This window comes from Diabrotica virgifera, chromosome 2 (genome assembly GCF_917563875.1).
Source record: "Diabrotica virgifera virgifera chromosome 2, PGI_DIABVI_V3a".
Lineage (NCBI taxonomy): Eukaryota > Metazoa > Arthropoda > Insecta > Coleoptera > Chrysomelidae > Diabrotica > Diabrotica virgifera.
Window position 1 is genome coordinate 75,769,010 of NC_065444.1, and position 18,744 is coordinate 75,787,753.

The 18,744-nt window shown below is 35.0% G+C and overlaps 1 protein-coding gene across 3 annotated transcripts in view; it reads left to right on the forward strand.

Moving 5' to 3' along the window:
• LOC126880111 (fatty acyl-CoA reductase wat-like) overlaps positions 1-17,399 on the forward strand; it is a 136,980-nt gene extending 119,581 nt beyond the window's left edge. For all 3 annotated transcript variants that reach the window (XM_050643806.1, XM_050643808.1, XM_050643807.1), the window contains 2 exons: positions 11,268-11,525; positions 17,095-17,399. In XM_050643806.1, coding sequence (XP_050499763.1) covers positions 11,268-11,525; positions 17,095-17,188 — 352 coding nt within the window. In that variant the 3' untranslated portion in view covers positions 17,189-17,399. The remainder of the gene's footprint in view (positions 1-11,267; positions 11,526-17,094) is intronic.
• Positions 17,400-18,744: the final 1,345 nt, after the last annotated feature.

The window sequence follows — 18,744 nt, forward strand, 5'->3', positions numbered from 1 at the left end:
CCGATTTTCAAAATTAGACATGCGTTGGAAAGGTAATGATCAGTACTGTTAGAAGCCGCAAAGGTCGGACTTAAATTTTCGAAGTTTTTGGGAGTTTTGGGGACCAGAACGAAAAAGAGACGACCCTAAATAGGAAGGGCATTTACGGTCAAAATATATAATAAAAAATTTCCACCCTCGAGATGAGGTGGCAACCATCCCATGGTAAAAAAGCGTCTTTCGGAAATCATATAGATTTTGATCCTTGGACTATCCACTACTTATTGTCAAATTTTCAAGCAAATCTATTCATTCTGTAAAAATTGCGAAGTGAAAAATTTCAGTTCCTGTACTAATTATACTTTTGGAGCTCTATAACTTCTGAACGGCTTACCTGATGTTGATCACTAAACATGAATTTGAAACGTATTGACAAGTAATATCTGATGCATCCAAGATCGAGTATAATAACTGAACGTATTACAGGAATTATTGAGCTTGAAAAACCGTTTTCCCATAAGAAATAGATTTGATCATACTTATGAAGCCTATAACTTAAAAATTCGAATTTTCCCAGATATAAGGTATACACCGTTAGACGCATCCTGAGTCCTTCTACAAACGCTCAGTTATTAGCGCAATTCGTAGGTTGAAATTTTGAGTAATTGTCGAAAAGCCAAAATTTTCAAAGTTTAATTTTTCAGTTTTTTGGCTATGGTGAGCAGTGTATATGTCTCAGCTTGATCGCTTAGCCGCCATTTGAAAGCTTAACTCAACCCTATTGATTTGTTGTATTTGCGGTTTTGCTGTCTTTCCTTGAACCTAAGATATATACGCCCAAAAAATATGCTATTTTGTATCTACCTAGCCCTCTAGCTGGCTTACGGGTAGTCAGAAGTCTAAAATTAGACCGGTTCTGAATCGACCCTCCCACCCTCTTGAAACACAGAAAAAAATTCAGATCGGTGTAACTTTTCCACACACATACATACATACATACATACATAATACATACATACATATCCACAAACATTTTCCATTTTTTAAATAAAAATTGAGTCATATTTCTGAGCTCGATAACTTTTGAATGGTATAGGTACCTAACCGATTTTCAAAATTAAACATGCGTTGGAAAGGTAATGATATGTGCTATCAGAAGTCGCAAAGGTCGGGCTTAAATTTTTGAAATTTTTATTTGTTTTGGGGACGAGAACGAAAAACAGGCTTTAAATGGGAAGGGCCGTAAAATCCACACCCTTGGACCAAAATGGAGAGGTAACATATGGATGGACGAGTATTTTCCTAAACTTTAAGATGGGATTTGGCCCAATTTTAAATTCAGTCAGGTTTAGAAAATCGAAAATTTCGTGTATACAGGGTGTCCAGAAACTCTACCTACAAACGAAGACAGGAGAATCCTCAGATAATTTTAAGACAATTTAACCCAATTGACCTAGTCCGAAAATGCTTCTTAAGGGATCTAGAGCTCTTTGAAGATGGCGTCATGAAATTAGTTTTTCTTAAATACCTCCAGAACGCTTCTATTTAGAAAAACAAAAATTGGTATGCATATTTACTTTTCAGAGATGAATCGATTACATCCATTGCAAATTTCTAGTACCGGTCATAGGCGTGCGTTTTGGGTAGAGCAACGGGTATTTTATCGCATAACTTTTTTGTCCTTAACTTTTATGCATTTTTGACACCGGATTATTAAATTGTGAGGTATTCTAGTACTAAAAGGTACTCTTGATTTAAGTCGGTAGGACACACCGATTTCTAGAAAAATCGATTTGAAAGTTTTTCGTTTTTGGAATTTGAAAAAAAATTGAAAGAACTGTTCAACAAAAAATGAAGTATTTTACCAACATAAAGTAAGAGTAACTTTTAGTACTCGAATACCTCATAATTTAATAATCTGGTGTCAAAAATGCTCAAAAATTCAAGACAAAAAAGTTATGCTATAAAATAACTGTTGACCTACCCAAAACGGACGCCTATGACCAGTACTAGAAATTCGCAATTAATGAAATCGATTTATCTCTGGAATATAAATAAATGTACCAGTTTTCGTCTTTCTAAACAGTTTTTTTTTTGAATTTTTTTTTTTTTTTAATTCAAAAAGCGAAAAGTTTTCAAATTGGTTTTTCTAGGAAACGGTGTATCCTACCGATTTAAAACAAGAGTACCTTTTAGTACTAAAATACTTCCCAATTTAATAATCCAGTATCAGAAATGCATAAAAGTTAAAGATAAAAAAGTTATGCGATAAAATAACCGTTGCCCTACCCAAAACGGACGCCTATGATCGGTACTAGAAATTTGCAATGGATGGATTAGATTTATATCTTGAAGTTAAATATGCGTACCAATTTTTGTTTTTCTAAATAAGAAGCGTTCTGGAGGTATTTAAGAAAAACTAATTACAAGACGCCATCTTCAAAGAGCTCTAGCTCCCTTAGGAAGCATTTTCGGACTAAGTGAATTGTGTTAAATTATCTTAAAATTATCTGAAGAATCTCCTGTATTCGTTTGTTGGTAGAGTTTCTGGACACCCTGTATACATATAGTGTCGCATGTAGGGGTGTTGTGCGCCACTGGTGAGAACTGCCGTTCTCTGTGGATACCTATACAAAATACCTACCTACTGAGAAGTACGATTCTCGATATGATTACCGGTACTCAGATACAAAAGTAACAAAAGTAATCATAGTAATAAAAGTAACGAATACTGTAAATGCTTACTTTATACAAAAGTAACGATTTATCCCTTAAACAGATCGGTGAACGTCGTTGTTATATCGGAATACTTATACACAATACCTACCTACTGAGAAATACGATTCTCGATATGATTACCGGTACTCAAATACAAAAGTAATCATAGTAATCAAAGTAACGAATACTTTAAATGATTACTTTATACAAAAGTAACGATTTGTAACGAATACTCGAATGTAACTATAATCAACATCACTAGTAAGTATTCATACGAAAAAGTTAAGTACTTAACTACTTTCGCTCCAAACGAATATAGACGGTGCCATCTCTCAGCGACTATTATTAACGTAATAGGTCCTTATTCACGCGATAGATACTTTTATTTTTAGTAAATCTACATTAATAACTCCATTTCGTCAAATTTTGACTTAAGCCTACGTTCTTGCGAAGCGGCGAAATGTATACTTTTGGTTTTTATATCATTTCCGGTTAAAAGGTTCTAACCGGAAATGCCATATTTTAGTCGCAGAAATAGAACATGTGACAATATCAATTGAAAAGTCGAGCGTATTGAAAAGTCGAGCTTGAATCATTAGTTCCTGTTTTGAAGTCAAAAAACAAAAAGTTATAGGTAACCAAAAGTTTAGTAAAAATGACTCAAAATTAGTGAAATCATATATCAAAGTTACACGAAGAGTTCAAATATCGACTTGCAATTTATTCTACTTTCAGTTACTTTGGGTACCTGGGTGAAAACCTAGGACTTACCAAGTCCAATTACTTGTTGCGATTACCATTAAATTCTTTGGATAGTAGAAAAGAAAATAGGAAAGCCCCAGATACAGAATCCATTATTAAAACAATAATAGATACTTATTTAAATCTTAAACATTCCTTCTTCTTCTTCTTAACTCATTCGAGACTCTTAGTCTCTGGCACATGGTCATAAGACCTTTGTACCAAACCCTGTTCTTCTCCTTAAACTCTAATAAGTCATGTGGCCTCAACGAAGGCCAACAGTTTTCTTATTGGTAGTTTTAGGATCTCTTCTGGTTCAAACCTCATTTAACCAGTGAAGTCCTGCCTTACATCACCTAGCACACTGCTGCAATGGCATAGTATGTGTATGGCAGTCTCTTCTTCCATTTCACACTTTCTGCACCATGGTTCATTCACCTTGGTTTCATCACCTAGTTTGTATAGGTGGTTTCTTAATCGGCAATTTCCAGTCACCATTTCAGTGACCGTTTTCATCTCTCGTTTCTTAAGGTTCATCAAATTGTTCGAGAGTTTTTTATCAATATTCTTGATTATGTTTTTAGTCTGGATTTGCCTTGAGTGGTTCAGCCATTTCTGAACCTCGTTTTTCGTAGCATCATTAGTGATGCCACAGAAAGGTTCTGGGCCTTCAAAAGTTTCTCTCGAGCCTTGTTTCGCTAACATATCTGCTCGTCCGTTCCCATGCACCCCTTCATTACCTGGCACCCATATTAAAGACACTTTATTATCTTTTACCAGGTTATTGAGGAGATCTTTGCAGTTTCTCACCAGTTTTGATTTGGTGAGAGGGTTCTTTACAGCTAGAATTGCCGATTGGTTATCTGTGTAAATGTTGATTCTCTTAGCTTTAGGGTCTTCGTCAATAATTTCATCGATGCAGGCCACCACAGCAAAAACTTCAGCCTGGAACACGGTAGTATGTTGACCTAGGCTGTAAGATTTATTGTAGTTACATGTTTGCCCAAAGACTCCTGATCCAGTACCATGGACAATTTTAGATCCAACAGTGAACCATATTAAGTCCCCATTAATATTTGGGACTTTTTGTTCTCTAGATGGTATAATTGTGTTAATCTTCTCAGTGAAGATTAGTTCGGGTGTCATCATATCTGAGTTCATCATAAAGATGGATTCCTCAAGTATAGTCCCAGTAGTGTTTGTGTGGCTACTCAATACATAATTCGGCCTCCAAGTATTGTTTGCTTTGAGTCTCAGGATGGTCATAAAAACTACCGCCGAAATATATAATTCCAGCGGAGGGAGACCTGTGATAGCCTCTAATGAAGCTACTATTCAAGGCTCCTGTTATATTTAGAAGCGCTTGTCTTTGTAGGGTGGTGAGAGTGGTCACACAAGATTGCAAAGCCGTCTTTCTCCACCAGAGTACTGACCCATAAGTGACTGTTGGTAGTATCATTGATGTGTATAACCAACAGACCACCTTTGGTTTCAATCCTCAGGTTTTACCTACAACTCGTCTGCAGTTCCATAAGAGTCGCTTAGCCCTATTGGTTATATTGGTAATATGAGTATTCCAATTGAGTTTCGAATCCAGGGTTATCCCTAGATACTTAACCTCATTGGTTCTTTCCAGTACCTCTCCAAATAATTTCAGCTCACTCAGTCCAGTAACTTCCTCTTATTTGTAAAGGCTACCAGTTGAGTTTTAGAAGAGTTTGCGGAGAGGTTCTCTTTCAGACACCAGTTCTCTATGTAGTGAAGGGCATATCGCATCTGATTCGCAACAATGCTGGGAAATTCCCACATAACAATGATGTTCGTATCATGTTCTAAGCATATACTACCAACATTCGTCGGAGTATATTCTGTTTAGTATATGCGTAGTACAAGCATAGCATGTACCTTAAAAAACATTCTAAATTTCATGTTCTTTGCATATACTTTAAAGTATATTCTCGTACCGAATATACTGAGTACATTCGTGTACGTAGTATCTCGGAATATTCGTAAAAGTTTATTCTTAGAATATACCTTTATCGAATATTCTTAGCACATACTTATAAGTACATTCTTAACACATACTTATAAGTAGATACTATTCTTAGAATATACCTTTATCGAATATTCTTAGCACATACTTATAAGTACATTCTTAACACATACTTATAAGTAGATACTTTTAAAATATCTTAAAAATAATATGTATGTATAGTATAGGAAGTATGAATAATATTAGCCTTATCAACTTCGTTATATTTTAGAATAATTAATAAAATTTATGTATGTAGGTAGTATTAGACGAATTTCATTTCAAAATTGTTGTATGGTAAAAAAGTTTAAACATTAATTGTATTAACGTTTACATAGATACTATTAAAAATTCGTTTTCATAATTGAAATGACTTTACCATTTCGAGTTTATCATGAATCATGAGTATTTTTATATCCTTGGAATTTGAAAAAATGGGCCATTTCGCAGAACCAAAACGTGCCAAACTGCACAACCAAAGGCTTTGGCGTTGCCAACCGTCGTCGAGTAAGCTTTTTCCGTCAACTTACCTTAAAAATTCCCACTTTTATAAAAAAAACTTTCCTCCTGTTTACAAAATCTGAGAAGATATGTTTAATTATTTTCAAATATTTTGATTTTTTCTTAATATTTTACAATTTGGAATGGATAAGTTACCTTTTGAGTTAACTTTTTCTCTTTATCACCTTTTATGTTAAAAATTCCCGCAAAAAGGGAAATTTCTCTCCGTTTGGCAACACTGACCACCGATGTTATTCCACAATATTCATACATTCATATCCCCCATCTGACCATTTCTTACCTGAATGGATCGGGATAGGAAAAAACCATAAAATATGAAAAAGAAAACAGGCATTATTTCATTATTTGTATCATCTTTGGATCTATGTAGTGTTGAGGATGAAGCCGAATGATGTAGTACTAGGACTCAGGAACATACATACAATAGCTTTATTGTAATATCTTTATTTTGTTTGCGGTGCTTCAGAATACATAAAATATAATCTATTTTGGTAACTCATTAAATAGGTAAGTACATATAAGTATTATATAAATTTTAGTTACTTATGCATAGTTTAGTTTAGCTAAATATATAATGATTTATATAAATAACTAAAATTTATAAATATGTACTTACTTTTTAAGTAATATTGTAGAATGTAGGTACTAACTACATTCTCATTTGCAATTAAAATATGTAAATATAATAAGTATTTGGTAGAACCAGTAGAACCTAAGATGAGATTAGGTGATGCTGAAAACATACTCCTAAGCAATATAGCACTTTCTTAGAATATTCTTAAAAATATATATTCTTCCCATTCAAAGATGTGTGGTAGTAGGTACGTTCTAAGTATATAAATAGAAGGTTTATGGCACTTCATTGGAATATTCTAAAAAGTACCTTCTTGGTATAAACTAAAAAGATGTGCGGTAGTATGTTCTAAGTATACACATAGAAGGTTTATAGCACGTCCTTGGAATGTTCTAAAAAGAACATTCTTGGTATATACTGAAAAGAAGTGCGGTAGTACATTCTAAGTATATACATAGAACGTTTAAGTACTGTAATGTAGTATATACTCAGTATGTGCTCTGCACATTCGCAATGGTAATTACGCATATTCTCAGTATATACTTTTTCTGAAAAGTATGTTCTATGAATCTACTAAGAACAAGAAATTGTTATGTGGGTTTTCCCCTAATTACTATTACGATATCATCTGCTAGACCCTGGACCCAGAATTCTTGGGCACTTAGCCCATGAATCAGATCATCGACAACTATGTTCCATAATGACGGTGACAATACACCGCCTTGAGGGCATCCCTTAGTTGCCTTCAGATTTATGACATCTTCATACGTATCTGTGGATATTATTCTGCTCTGAAGCATCTGAATAATCCACTTGCGTGTTGTGTTGTTGATTTTCTTCCTCACCAGTGCGCTTTGTATAGACTCGATTGAGGTATTATCAAATGCACCTTCTATATCTAAAAATGGGCGACTTCTTTCTGATGCAGACTCCTTTCGAGTTCCGACACTAGATTGTGCAGGGCGGCTTCTCCTGATTTCCCTGCCCGATACGCTCATTCAAGATTTTTTCCATGTTTTTCAACATGAATGAGGTCAGACTTATAGGCCTGTAGGATTTTGCTAAGGTGTAATCTGTTTTTCCTGGTTTGGGAATAAACGACACCCTTGCCCTTCTCCAAGCTTTGGGAATATATCCCAGAGCATGGCTAGCTCTAAATAGTGTGATCATGGGACCCACGATTATTTCCAGACCCTCCTGGAGAAGCTTAGGAAATATACCATCCGGTTCCGCAGTTTTATAAGGTTCAAAAGTTTCAAAGGCCCATCTGACCTTGTGAGAATCAAAGATCTCGTCAGAGGTCAGCCAGTCCCTTTTGGTTGGGCTATTGTTTGCTTGATAATTGTTATTACCAGTCAATTGAATCGACCCTGGAAAGTGAACACTCAAAAGATGCTCTATGGCCTCCTTCTCTGTGTCCGTATACTTCCCATTGGGCAATTTCATTGACTTGGGTTTGTTAATGTTATCTCTTTTGAGGATTATGTTAACTCTGGCGCTCTCAGGTACACTTTCAATGTTTTCACAGAATTCTCTCCAGGTTCCTTAGCGGAAAACTTTCCTTATTAGAATCCCTTTCTGTTAACATCCTAAATCTCTGCCTTTTACAATATTCGTCATCTTTGTGTCTTATACATTGTAAAAGGCAGAGATTTAAGATGTTAACAGAAAGGAGTTCTAATAAGGAAAGTTTCAGATTGAAATAAGTATCTATTATTATTTTAATAATGTATTCTATATCTGGAACTTACCTATTTTCTTTAAGAGATGTCGCGGCAGCGTCCTTATGGTAGATTTTAATCGATTTTTGAAATTCCCCATCGTTTCGATTTGATTCAGAGGCGGGCACGCAGCTACACGGAAGACGTTGTAAACAGCAACAGGATGTCTGTAGATTGTACATCGCTTCTGATTCGAAATGAAACATGAATTGTCTTTCACTTCTCTTTGGATAGTCTTTGTTTTATCCCACAGTTTTTCTGCGCATGATCAGTCACAAACTTTTCCAACTAGTCCAGTTGAGATAGCATTTCACTTTGCATGGCGAGCTGCCTAAAATTTTATTTTTCTAATCTTTAGGGGGTCAATAGTAGTGTAAATTTAAAATCATGACTGAATTCCGCCGTTAGCGTTAGCCACTATCTTCATTTTAAAAGAGAAATTGTTGAGAATGCGATTTTCTATAATTTTTTTTTCACAAATTTTTTTTAGTGCAGTCACTGAAGGTTTTCACCTCCGATTTCGTTTAACCTCCATCGATTTTCATGAAAATTGGTGAGTAATTAGAGGATACCTCAAGGAACAAAGGTGACATTATGCCAACTTGCGCTTTACCATGGGGCGGATGCCACCCCTTCTCGGGGGTGAAAATTATTTTATTAAAAATAATACCATAAGTCGATAGAGGGACAAATTATAAGCAAAATTTGTTTTATAAAGTTATTAAAATAAATCAACACTTTTTGAGTTATTAAAGACTAAAGATTTTATTTTTTCGTAATAATACATATTTTAAATCGGTTTTTCACGTATAAATCAAAACCTATAAGCTTTCACAAAAAAATTATTATTACTGAAATTGAAGATAATAAAAAATTGAATACATTCCTCACATAAATAACTAAACTAATGTTAGTTCAAAGTAAGTTATTGGCAATTAAATGTGTAGTTTTTTCGACGAGTACTCAAATATTCAAGCTTAAATAACGAGAAAACGATGCAATGTATAAAATATTCCTGCTAAACATTTGCCAAAGTACTTCGGAACACCTATCAAATGAGCTTCAGAACAAGGTAATAGCGTCAAAATTAAGCAAGTTATAATGAAAATAAAAGAACCGTTTCGAATTTTTTAGAAAAAAGTAAAAAATAAAATTTCCACAAAAATTAAAATTTATAGTAATCCTTAGAAAAACTTCTTTATATTAGCATAAGTAATGTTTTCGATAATTTTGACCGGTTTAGAATGCATATTTTGAAAAAAATATGTAATTTAAAAAAATCATGATTTTTAAAATTATTGTAATTCTCATATTCTTTTGATAATAACTCCAAAAATACTCAATATACGTAAAAAATTATATATAACACAATTTTAGTTTTTTCTGTACCAAATATTTTACCTGTTTTACTATTTCTATGGGGTAAAAAATAACCGAGATAGAAACGATTAAATCTTAAATTTTGCTGTGGGAACCATGCAACCGGAGACATTTAACCTTTTATTTTTAAAAAAGTAAGGGGTTTAAAAGATTAGGTTCAACGTGCTTAAATAGCACTTGGAATTAACTTTCAAACAGTTTTTAGATGAACCTGATATCGTAAACACGAACGGAGTTATTAAGAAAAACAATAAATAACATTTTTTGGAAAAATTTTTAAAAGATAAATTTTGAAAAAATTTTGGAGCATAAATTTTAACGCTATTAACATGTTCGGGGGCTCATTTAATAGATATTTTTAAGTACTTTGACAAATGTTTAATAAGTTTATGTTATAAAATGCATCAGTTTCCCGTTATTTCAGCTTGAATACTTATTTTAGTCGCCGAAAAAAATATACATTCAATTACCTATAACTCACTTTTAGTTAACATTAAAAGGTTTTTGTAGTAAGGGGTTTATTTCATTTTTTATTAGCTTCAATTTTGATAATAATAACTTTTTTGTAAAAACTTAGACTTTTTGAGTTATTGATGAAAAATTGGTTAAAAACATGCATTTTTCTAAAGAAAAATTCAAATCTTTGATCTTTAATAACTCAAAAAGTTTTGATTTATTTTAATAACTTTATATAAAAACTTTTGCTTGAAATTTGTCCCTCTACGGAATTATGGGGTTATTTTTAATAAAATAATTTTCACCCCCGAGAAGGGGTGGCAACCACCCCCAGGGTAAAAGTGCAAGTTGGCACCATGTCACCTTTGTTCCTTGAGATATCCTCTACCCACTCACCAATTTTCATGCAAATCGATTGAGGTTCAACGAAATCGGAGGTAATAGCTCATGTCCACCTTCAGTGACTCCACTATTTGTGCGGTCGATATTTCCCGAGTTAATGGGGAAAATAGTGACAAGTATAACGAGATACGAGATACACGCTGACGTCACCAGCAGCAAATCATAACCAAAACTAACCTAAGACCTTAAATATTGATTTTAGCAAAAAATTAAGGAGATCAAAATTGTATAAATAAAATATAATTCTCTCAATCTTTGTTTAGGTACAATTATGTCCTCCTAAAGTTAATAATAAACGAGATAATTCAACAATTATGATTCTCCTTCCCTTTCACTATTTTCCCCCTTAACACAGAAAATATTGACCGCACAAAAAAATTGTAAAGAAGAAATTGTAAGAAATCGTATTTGCAACAATTTCAGTTCATACCATTTTTGTCGGAAAGTTGAAAACTTTGAGATATTGAACAAACCGCCACCTTGGTTTTCCTTTAAAATCAAGATAGCTGGTAACGCAACGACGGAATTCAGTCGCGATTTAGCGATAGAACAATAAGATTTCGGGCAGCTCGCTATGCACGGTTCAGCCTTTTTTTTCGTCTAACCCGGCTGGACTAAACAGATTGGATTAGCAATTACAATTTCAGTGAGAAACACAATACTTGTTTTATTTTGGCACCCTGTATTTATACATCTTATAAGTTCCAATATATTATGAGTCACCTATGCTCTTATATTTTAGAATATTGGATGCCTACAAAAAAATTCACTCCAGTATTATTTGTACAGCTCCATTTGCGACGAAGGGTTGGAAGTTTCGAAATGACAACGTGCAGAGAGTTTGGTTAGGAATGGATCACAGAGACAAGGAAACATTTTTCTTTAATATGAAAGACGTAAACTGGACCAGCTATATTCGGTCTTACGTTATGGGTATCAGGAAATACATTCTTAAGGATTCTGATAAAACACTGCAGGCTGCCAAGAGGAAATATAGGTGGTGAGTTGATTGTTTTTAGTTGTAAGTTTCAGGATACTATTTAGAAAATTGATCATCATCATTAGCTCTACAACCTCTGGTGAGTCTTGCCTTACTGTATAATCGGCTTCCATTCCTTTCTATCCTTCGCCTTGGTTTTCTAATTTCGTACTCTTAAAACACTCATAAGTCGTCTTCCACCTGGTGCTTAAATCGTGTTCTAAGCCTGCCTCTTTTCCTCACTCCATCCGGTCTTTGGTTATACCTAAATGTGTTTTGACGTCTCCATCTCGTACAGTCTTTAAGTCGTACAGTCACCGCAGCCTATTTATTTTGATGAACCTACCAATACTGGGTTCACTATAAAGGCGGTTAAGCTCAAAATTATAGCGTCTACTCCATAATCAATTCTTCTACATACCTTTATAAATATGTCTGAGTATTTTACGTTCAATCCAGCCTAAACGTTCTTCATCGCTTTTTGTCATCGTCTACGTTTCTGAGGTGTAAGTGAGGACGGGCTTAATAAGAGTTCTCTATATCAATATTTTCGACATGTTGTGACTATGTTTGATGTTAAAAGTTTCTTTAATCTATAGTATGCTCTATTTGCTAAATATATACGTCTGCTGATTTCTGCAGTTATTGTGTTATTTTGGTTGATTTGTGAACCTAGATAATATATGAACTCTCTTACTCCTTCGAAACTAGATACAGTGATGAGCGCGCTAATAACCGGTAGAATAACGCAAAAGATGGAAAACACATTAAGTTGTGAAATAAAAAGAAATTAAACTAGCGGTGGTTGGAGATTTAGCGATAAAAACCTACAAGAATAAAAAACCGCTAAACGCCGTAAAAAAGTTGTTTAACTCCAAACTTGACAAGATTCTCGAATGCTTATAGGGATACAATAAAAACAAAACGTTAGGCTTACTTTTCTATCTATCTTCTTCTTCACGTGCCATATCAGAATTATCCGACGTTGGCGTTCACCACGGCGATTTCTATCTATATATTTTTTTATTCATACAATTTATTATGACTTTAACATTCCTATGTTATTATTAATCTATTTTTGGCCTTTCTCCCTACTATAAAACTTAAAACCCTAAGCATATATAGAAAAGGCCCAAGAAGTTGTTTGAGGACAAATTCGCCGGTCCAAAAGAAGAATGACGCAACCGCAAAATGCAAAATTCTTCAGAAGAGCAAAAAAAAACGATTTTTAAATATTTAAAATACGGATTAAATGAAGAGTGATCGTCCAGGAGCATCGGTATGGCGTTTGTTTTTTGACAACGATGGCTTTTATTTTCGTCGATATTGGTTCGAATTTAATTACCTTAATTTAATCGCCCCATTTGCAACCCTATCTACAGTTGCGTTAATATGCATCTGAAACAAGGTCTAATATAGCGCGTATTTCAGTAACGACGCAACTACCCTATAGTGGCTCAGCACATTTTTACAGTTCGGTCGTTGTTGTATCATCTGTACATAGTATTTTAAAAGTTAATTACGCAATAAACAGGAATTGACAAAATTTGCAGTTACGTCGTTCTTCTTCCGTACCGGACTGAATATCTGCCTGATATTACTTTTATTATTATAATTTATCCTAGGTGGCACAGCAGTCGGTTCCCCTCTACTTTACTTATTCTTACAGTTGTGCTACCTATTTGGCCACGTGCAGTCGTATTAAAATTTGTTAAAAGTATTTTGAGTTTTATAGATAATACTATTAAGAGTCTTGTGGGTAAAATTTATATTTTGAGTGGTGGTTATTTTATTTGTAAGAAACCTCTGGGGAAAATTATTTTTCAGTGGGAAAGTCGAGCCATCTTTACTCACTGTTGTCGGGAACGTTTTTCGTCTCTTTATATGGCGGAAATAAAGACGATTCTCTGGAAACCCTGAGATACAAACGATTCGCTAAAACAGTGACAAAAATGCATTTAATCTCCACACTTCCTCCAACACAAGATGCAGCCCGTTTCCACAGACTCCGAGTGTATCACCAGATTCAGTCATGGCTCGGTAAACATTGTGATCCAGAACATTGGGGCTGGAAAAAGCATGGAAAATGTTGTATACCAATCCAAACTTGCAAGCCTCCAGTACCCCGAGCTTATTAAATTCATCTTTTGCAGATTAAATGGAAACTGGAAGTGCATGTGGTTGCCGAAAAGCAGACCTCAAATGTTCAGCAGTGTACCTTCATTGTGGTGGTAAAAGTTGCAGCAACATCGTGGACATATCAACATTAATTATTGAAGGAAATGAATTGGAAGATGAATTACCGACAATGACGCCAACTCTAACTCTCATTATACCACAAAAATTCATCTCGAATACTGATTCAGATCTTGACTCGCAGCCTGGACCATAAAAAAAATGAAAAATAATAAATATGACAGATCTTTTTCAACATATAATAATAAATAATATTATTTTGTCTACAAATTGTCTGTGGATTAGGCCTATTGGGGATACCACAAAAACTCGCCTCCAGACTCTACCTCATAGGTGGCGGGAGAAGGGTCAAAAATAGCTTAATAATAGCATAGGAATGTTAAAATCATAATCAGGGGCGTCATTTGATAGGGAGCAGGGAGGCATTTGCCCCCCCCCTGACCCTGAAAATTACTGAAATTTACAAAAAATAGATCAATTTTGTATTATGTTTGCGTATAAATGTATTGTTTATATAATGCTTGCCCCCCCCTATCAAAATTTCAAATGACGCTCCTGATCATAATAAATAAATATATAGATAGAAAAGTAAGCCTAAGGATTTGTTTTATTTTATTCCTATGAGAATTCGAGAATCTGGTCAAGTTTGGAGCGCTGTAAAACCTAGAAAAATAAATAAAATTGAACAACTTTATAGTGGAAATTGTTAGTTGAAAAATCCTCTATAAAATCGCTGTGATGTTATTTTATTGTCAAATGAACGGAAAAAAGTTATAACCTCCAAAAGGAAACTTCTTACAAAATTTTCTCTTATTTTTGTTTATAACTTTTTTGTTGGTCACTTGAAGATAAAAGCTAATAGATATAAAATTGTAGAAAATGTAATTTGCTACATTTTATGTGTAATTAAATTTTCTGTAGGGTTGCTAGTTTAGGAGGTACAGCGCGAAAGCCCTTTGCACCCCTTTTTCCAAGATGGCGGCCGGGGGACCAGGGTGGCAACCCCAAAAACTTGAACTTAAGCTTCTACTGAACCCCCCTACACATTAAAAAAATAAAATTGACTCCTCTAAGAAATGCAACCCTAAATGTAACATTTCAATGGACTATACTATACGTTTAGTTTTTGATTAGAGATACGCGACTGAACGAAATTTTAAAATCGGCAACATTTTTTATGAGAATGAATTGCATTGCCACTATAGAATCGACTAATGACTGAATAAATTATAGACATAATAAGAATAGACCAGGTAAGGTATGGGCCGCTCTGTGAATAGAGGTGTAATGCCAATATCAAGGGCGTCATTGGCCAATATTCATTTTGAGTGGTCTAGCCATCTTTGTCTGTCACATGCGCTGGATCGCTCGATAATAAGAGATAGATATGTCTTGTCTATTCTTATTATGTCTATGGAATAAATCCGCGCGACTCGGATGTGGGAAGCCAGTGTTGCCATGCATTGGGTGTACTCCTACTTCTTCTTCTACGGCACTACAGCCCAAATTGAGCCTTGGCCTCCTTTATTTTTTGCCTCCACCCTTGCTTGTCTGAGGCCACTCTTCACCATACACGGACTCCTAAAAGGGCTTGTGCGTCGCTGTTTACTGTGTCTTCCCAGCGCTTTTTTGGCTTTCCAACCGGTCTCTTTACCCGCATTCTAGCATTCAGTGCTCTTTTTGGTAGCCTATGCTCTCCCATTCTTATCACATGTCCGACCCATTGCAATATTTGTATTCTAATGAAGTCTGACAGGAGTGCTTCCTTATAAAGTTGATAAAGTTCGTTGTTGTATCGACTTCTGAAAATTCCGTTTTCCCTCACAGGTCCTAGTATTCTCAGCACTTTCCTTTCGAATGTGTCGAGTTTGTTTTGGGAGTTTCTTTCAGGACCCAGGCTTCACTGCCATAGTATGTTATTGATCGAATTAAATATAGACATATCTTCATGTATAATGTTTTGTGGGACTATATTTCTTCTCGTCTGTGTCATTATTTTTGTTTTTTCTGTGTTAATTTCCAGACCTAGCATTTTTGTTTTTGTTTTTAGCTCTGCGTATGTTTCCTGTGCTCCTGTTGATGTTCTACTCATAATATTAATATCATCGGCATAAGCGGCCAGTTGAACCGTTCGGTTGGTCAGTAGGTTTCCTCGTCCAGTTTGCATTTGCCTAACCGCATACTCCAGTACGCCTAACAAAATGTTACGTATACAGTGTACTATTCTATGGAGTGGAATCATGGACATTAAATGTAGAGACAATGAGACGACTTAACGCCTTTGAAATGTGGACGTATAGAAGAATTATGAGGGTTTCCTGGGTAGATAGAGTTACGAACAACGAAGTACTGAGAAGAATAGGTAAAGAGAAGGAAGTTGAACTTACAATTAAAGAAAGAAAACTACAGTATCTCGGACGTGTGATGCGGGGCGAGAAGTATGGCATCTTGCGACTCATCATGCAGGGAAAAATAGATGCCAGAAGAAGCATAGGAAGAAGACGAATTTCATGGCTGAAGAACCTAAGAGAATGGTTTGGATGCAGCTCAAAACAACTATTCAGAGCTACTGCCTCAAAACTTAAAATAGCTATGATGATTGCCAACCTCCGTAGCGGAGATGGCAATGGCACCCGAAGAAGAAGATACTCCAGTCCCAGGTTAAACAATGTTGGGGCCAGCCCATCTCCCTGCTTTGGTCCCTGCGAAATTTTGAAAGTCTGTCCGGTGGTTTTGTATTCGTACACATGCCTGAGTTTCATCCATTGTGGCTTTAATGAGTCTGATTAGCTTGTGTGGTATTGCCAATTCAGCCAATATATAGTATAGTTTGTTCCTTTTGACTGAGTCGTATGCCTGTTTGGAAGTCTACAAACACGTGAACATCAATATCGTGTTCCCATGATTTGCTCAAGATCTGTTTGACTGTAAATATTTGATCCAGTGTCGATCTTCCCCGTCGGAAGCCCGTCTGATACTCTCCAATAATATTTTCTTCTAGTGGTTGGAGCCGCTGGTTTATAATATACGTGAGGACTTTATATGCTTACATAGTAGAGAGATTCCACGGTAGTTTTTGCATTGGAGTTTGTCTCCTTTTTTATAGATCGGGCATACTATACTTTTCTTCCAGTCGTCGGGTATTTTCTCTTCTCCTACATCTTCCAGGGTGTACTCCTACATCTAATTTAAAAGTAAACACACGGTATAAAGGAAGAAGAGAAAATAGCGTATCGCTTGTACAGATTGTTAGATTTACTTGTCAGGGGGACTCACAGGGAATAGAGTATATTATATGAAGTGTTTCAAAGTAGCCAGTCAGTTTAGAAATAATGATACAAAAGAAAATGATAACAATAAACTCGATTAGCTATAAGATAATTATTTGTTTCAGGCTCTCCATTTTCAACACAACTGCAAGATGGCTGATGATAATTTTTATCTACAACATATTCCTAAGGCTTTTTAAAGCTATTATGAATAAGTAACTCATTCTGTATTACTAGGATTTCTATAAATGAAAAAAATTACCATTTTTTACAAATTACTTTTTACAGTCATATTTTAAAATTATTTAAGTATATTATTATTGAAGTTTTAATGTTTCCTCGAAATGTGAAATAATTTTTTATCAGAAATTTCATTGATTTTGTTATGAGATACGAAATCTGTGTACGAAATAAAAGAAACGTCATTCTTTATGTTGTTTTTTTTAAACCATGATGGTTATCCAATGGAAAATCAAATGATTGGTTATGTACAGCTGGTTCCTAAAAAAACTGATACGACTCTTAGTAAGATTTGATCATTTTGAGCAGTGTATTTGATTGGTCTGACATTATATTATTTTTATTATGACAGAAAAATATTAAAATAAACAAACAACAAACAACTGATTACATTGTAATAATTATTAAGGTCTAAATTTTGATATTATTTTGAATTCCTGCATTTAATAAAGAGTATTATAAATGATATTTTTTACATAAAATAGGGTTGTTGTCCAGATTTAGCCGTACGGCTCACACTCCCTCTAAGGGGAAAATTGACTCATCCCAGATATCTACGGTATCAAAAGGATTGAGCTCTGGTGGGACTCTTTCCGTGTTATCGAGCCCTAGGTGACGTGGTATGTAGGTGTATCTCCCAAAAATTTTCATACACATCTGGCCGTTGCGAGTAGTACAGCTTTTTGCATGGTCTTGTAAAGATGTTCATTTAGACCCAGCTTTTTTATGCTTTCGAGGAGGTTTTTCGGAATGACTCCAGTAGTAGACATAATAATAGGAATCGTCTGGGTACTTTGCATTCTCCATTGTCTTCGTATTTGAATTTCCAGATCTCTGTACTTGGCGATCTTTTCAGTAAATTTACTACGTAGATTATTGTTGTTAGGTATCGCCACATCAATTAGTGTTGTTTGTCTTGTTAATTTATTAACTAGTACGAGATCTGGTCTATTATGTGCCACTGTTTGGCCTGTGAGCACAGTGCGGTCCCAGTATAGCTTGTAGTTGCCATCCTCAAACATCCTCTCAGGGACGTATTGATAATATGGGAGATAGTCCGTTTGGAGAAGTCCCAGCTTGATAGCTATCTCTTAATGAATGATTTTTCCCATTGCGTCATGCCGTTCCTTGTATTCAGTTGCATCAAATGCCTGACAGCCCCCTGTAAGATGTTGGATGGTTTCTTGGGCTTGGCATCCATATCGGCAAATAGGGTTGTTGTTATTATTTTTATTATTATTAAGGAATAAAACAAACGACTTAACTCAACAATATGTTAAAGCAAGAATATAAGTCTTGATTGCTTCTGTTGTGGTGTAAAGAGCTTGTTTTTTTTTTGCTGCAGTTCGGTACCTAAGACGCGATGCTTTAATTCTGCGCCAAGTTGTGACTTAATTGGAAATCTCGGAAACTGTGAAATAATTCTTGCAGTTTCCGCATCTACAAAGTGATTCTCTTCTATTCTCTCCAAAAGCGTACGATCTTCATGAGTGGTAGATATTTTTGGTCTTCCAGAACCTTGTTTTCTTTCGAGA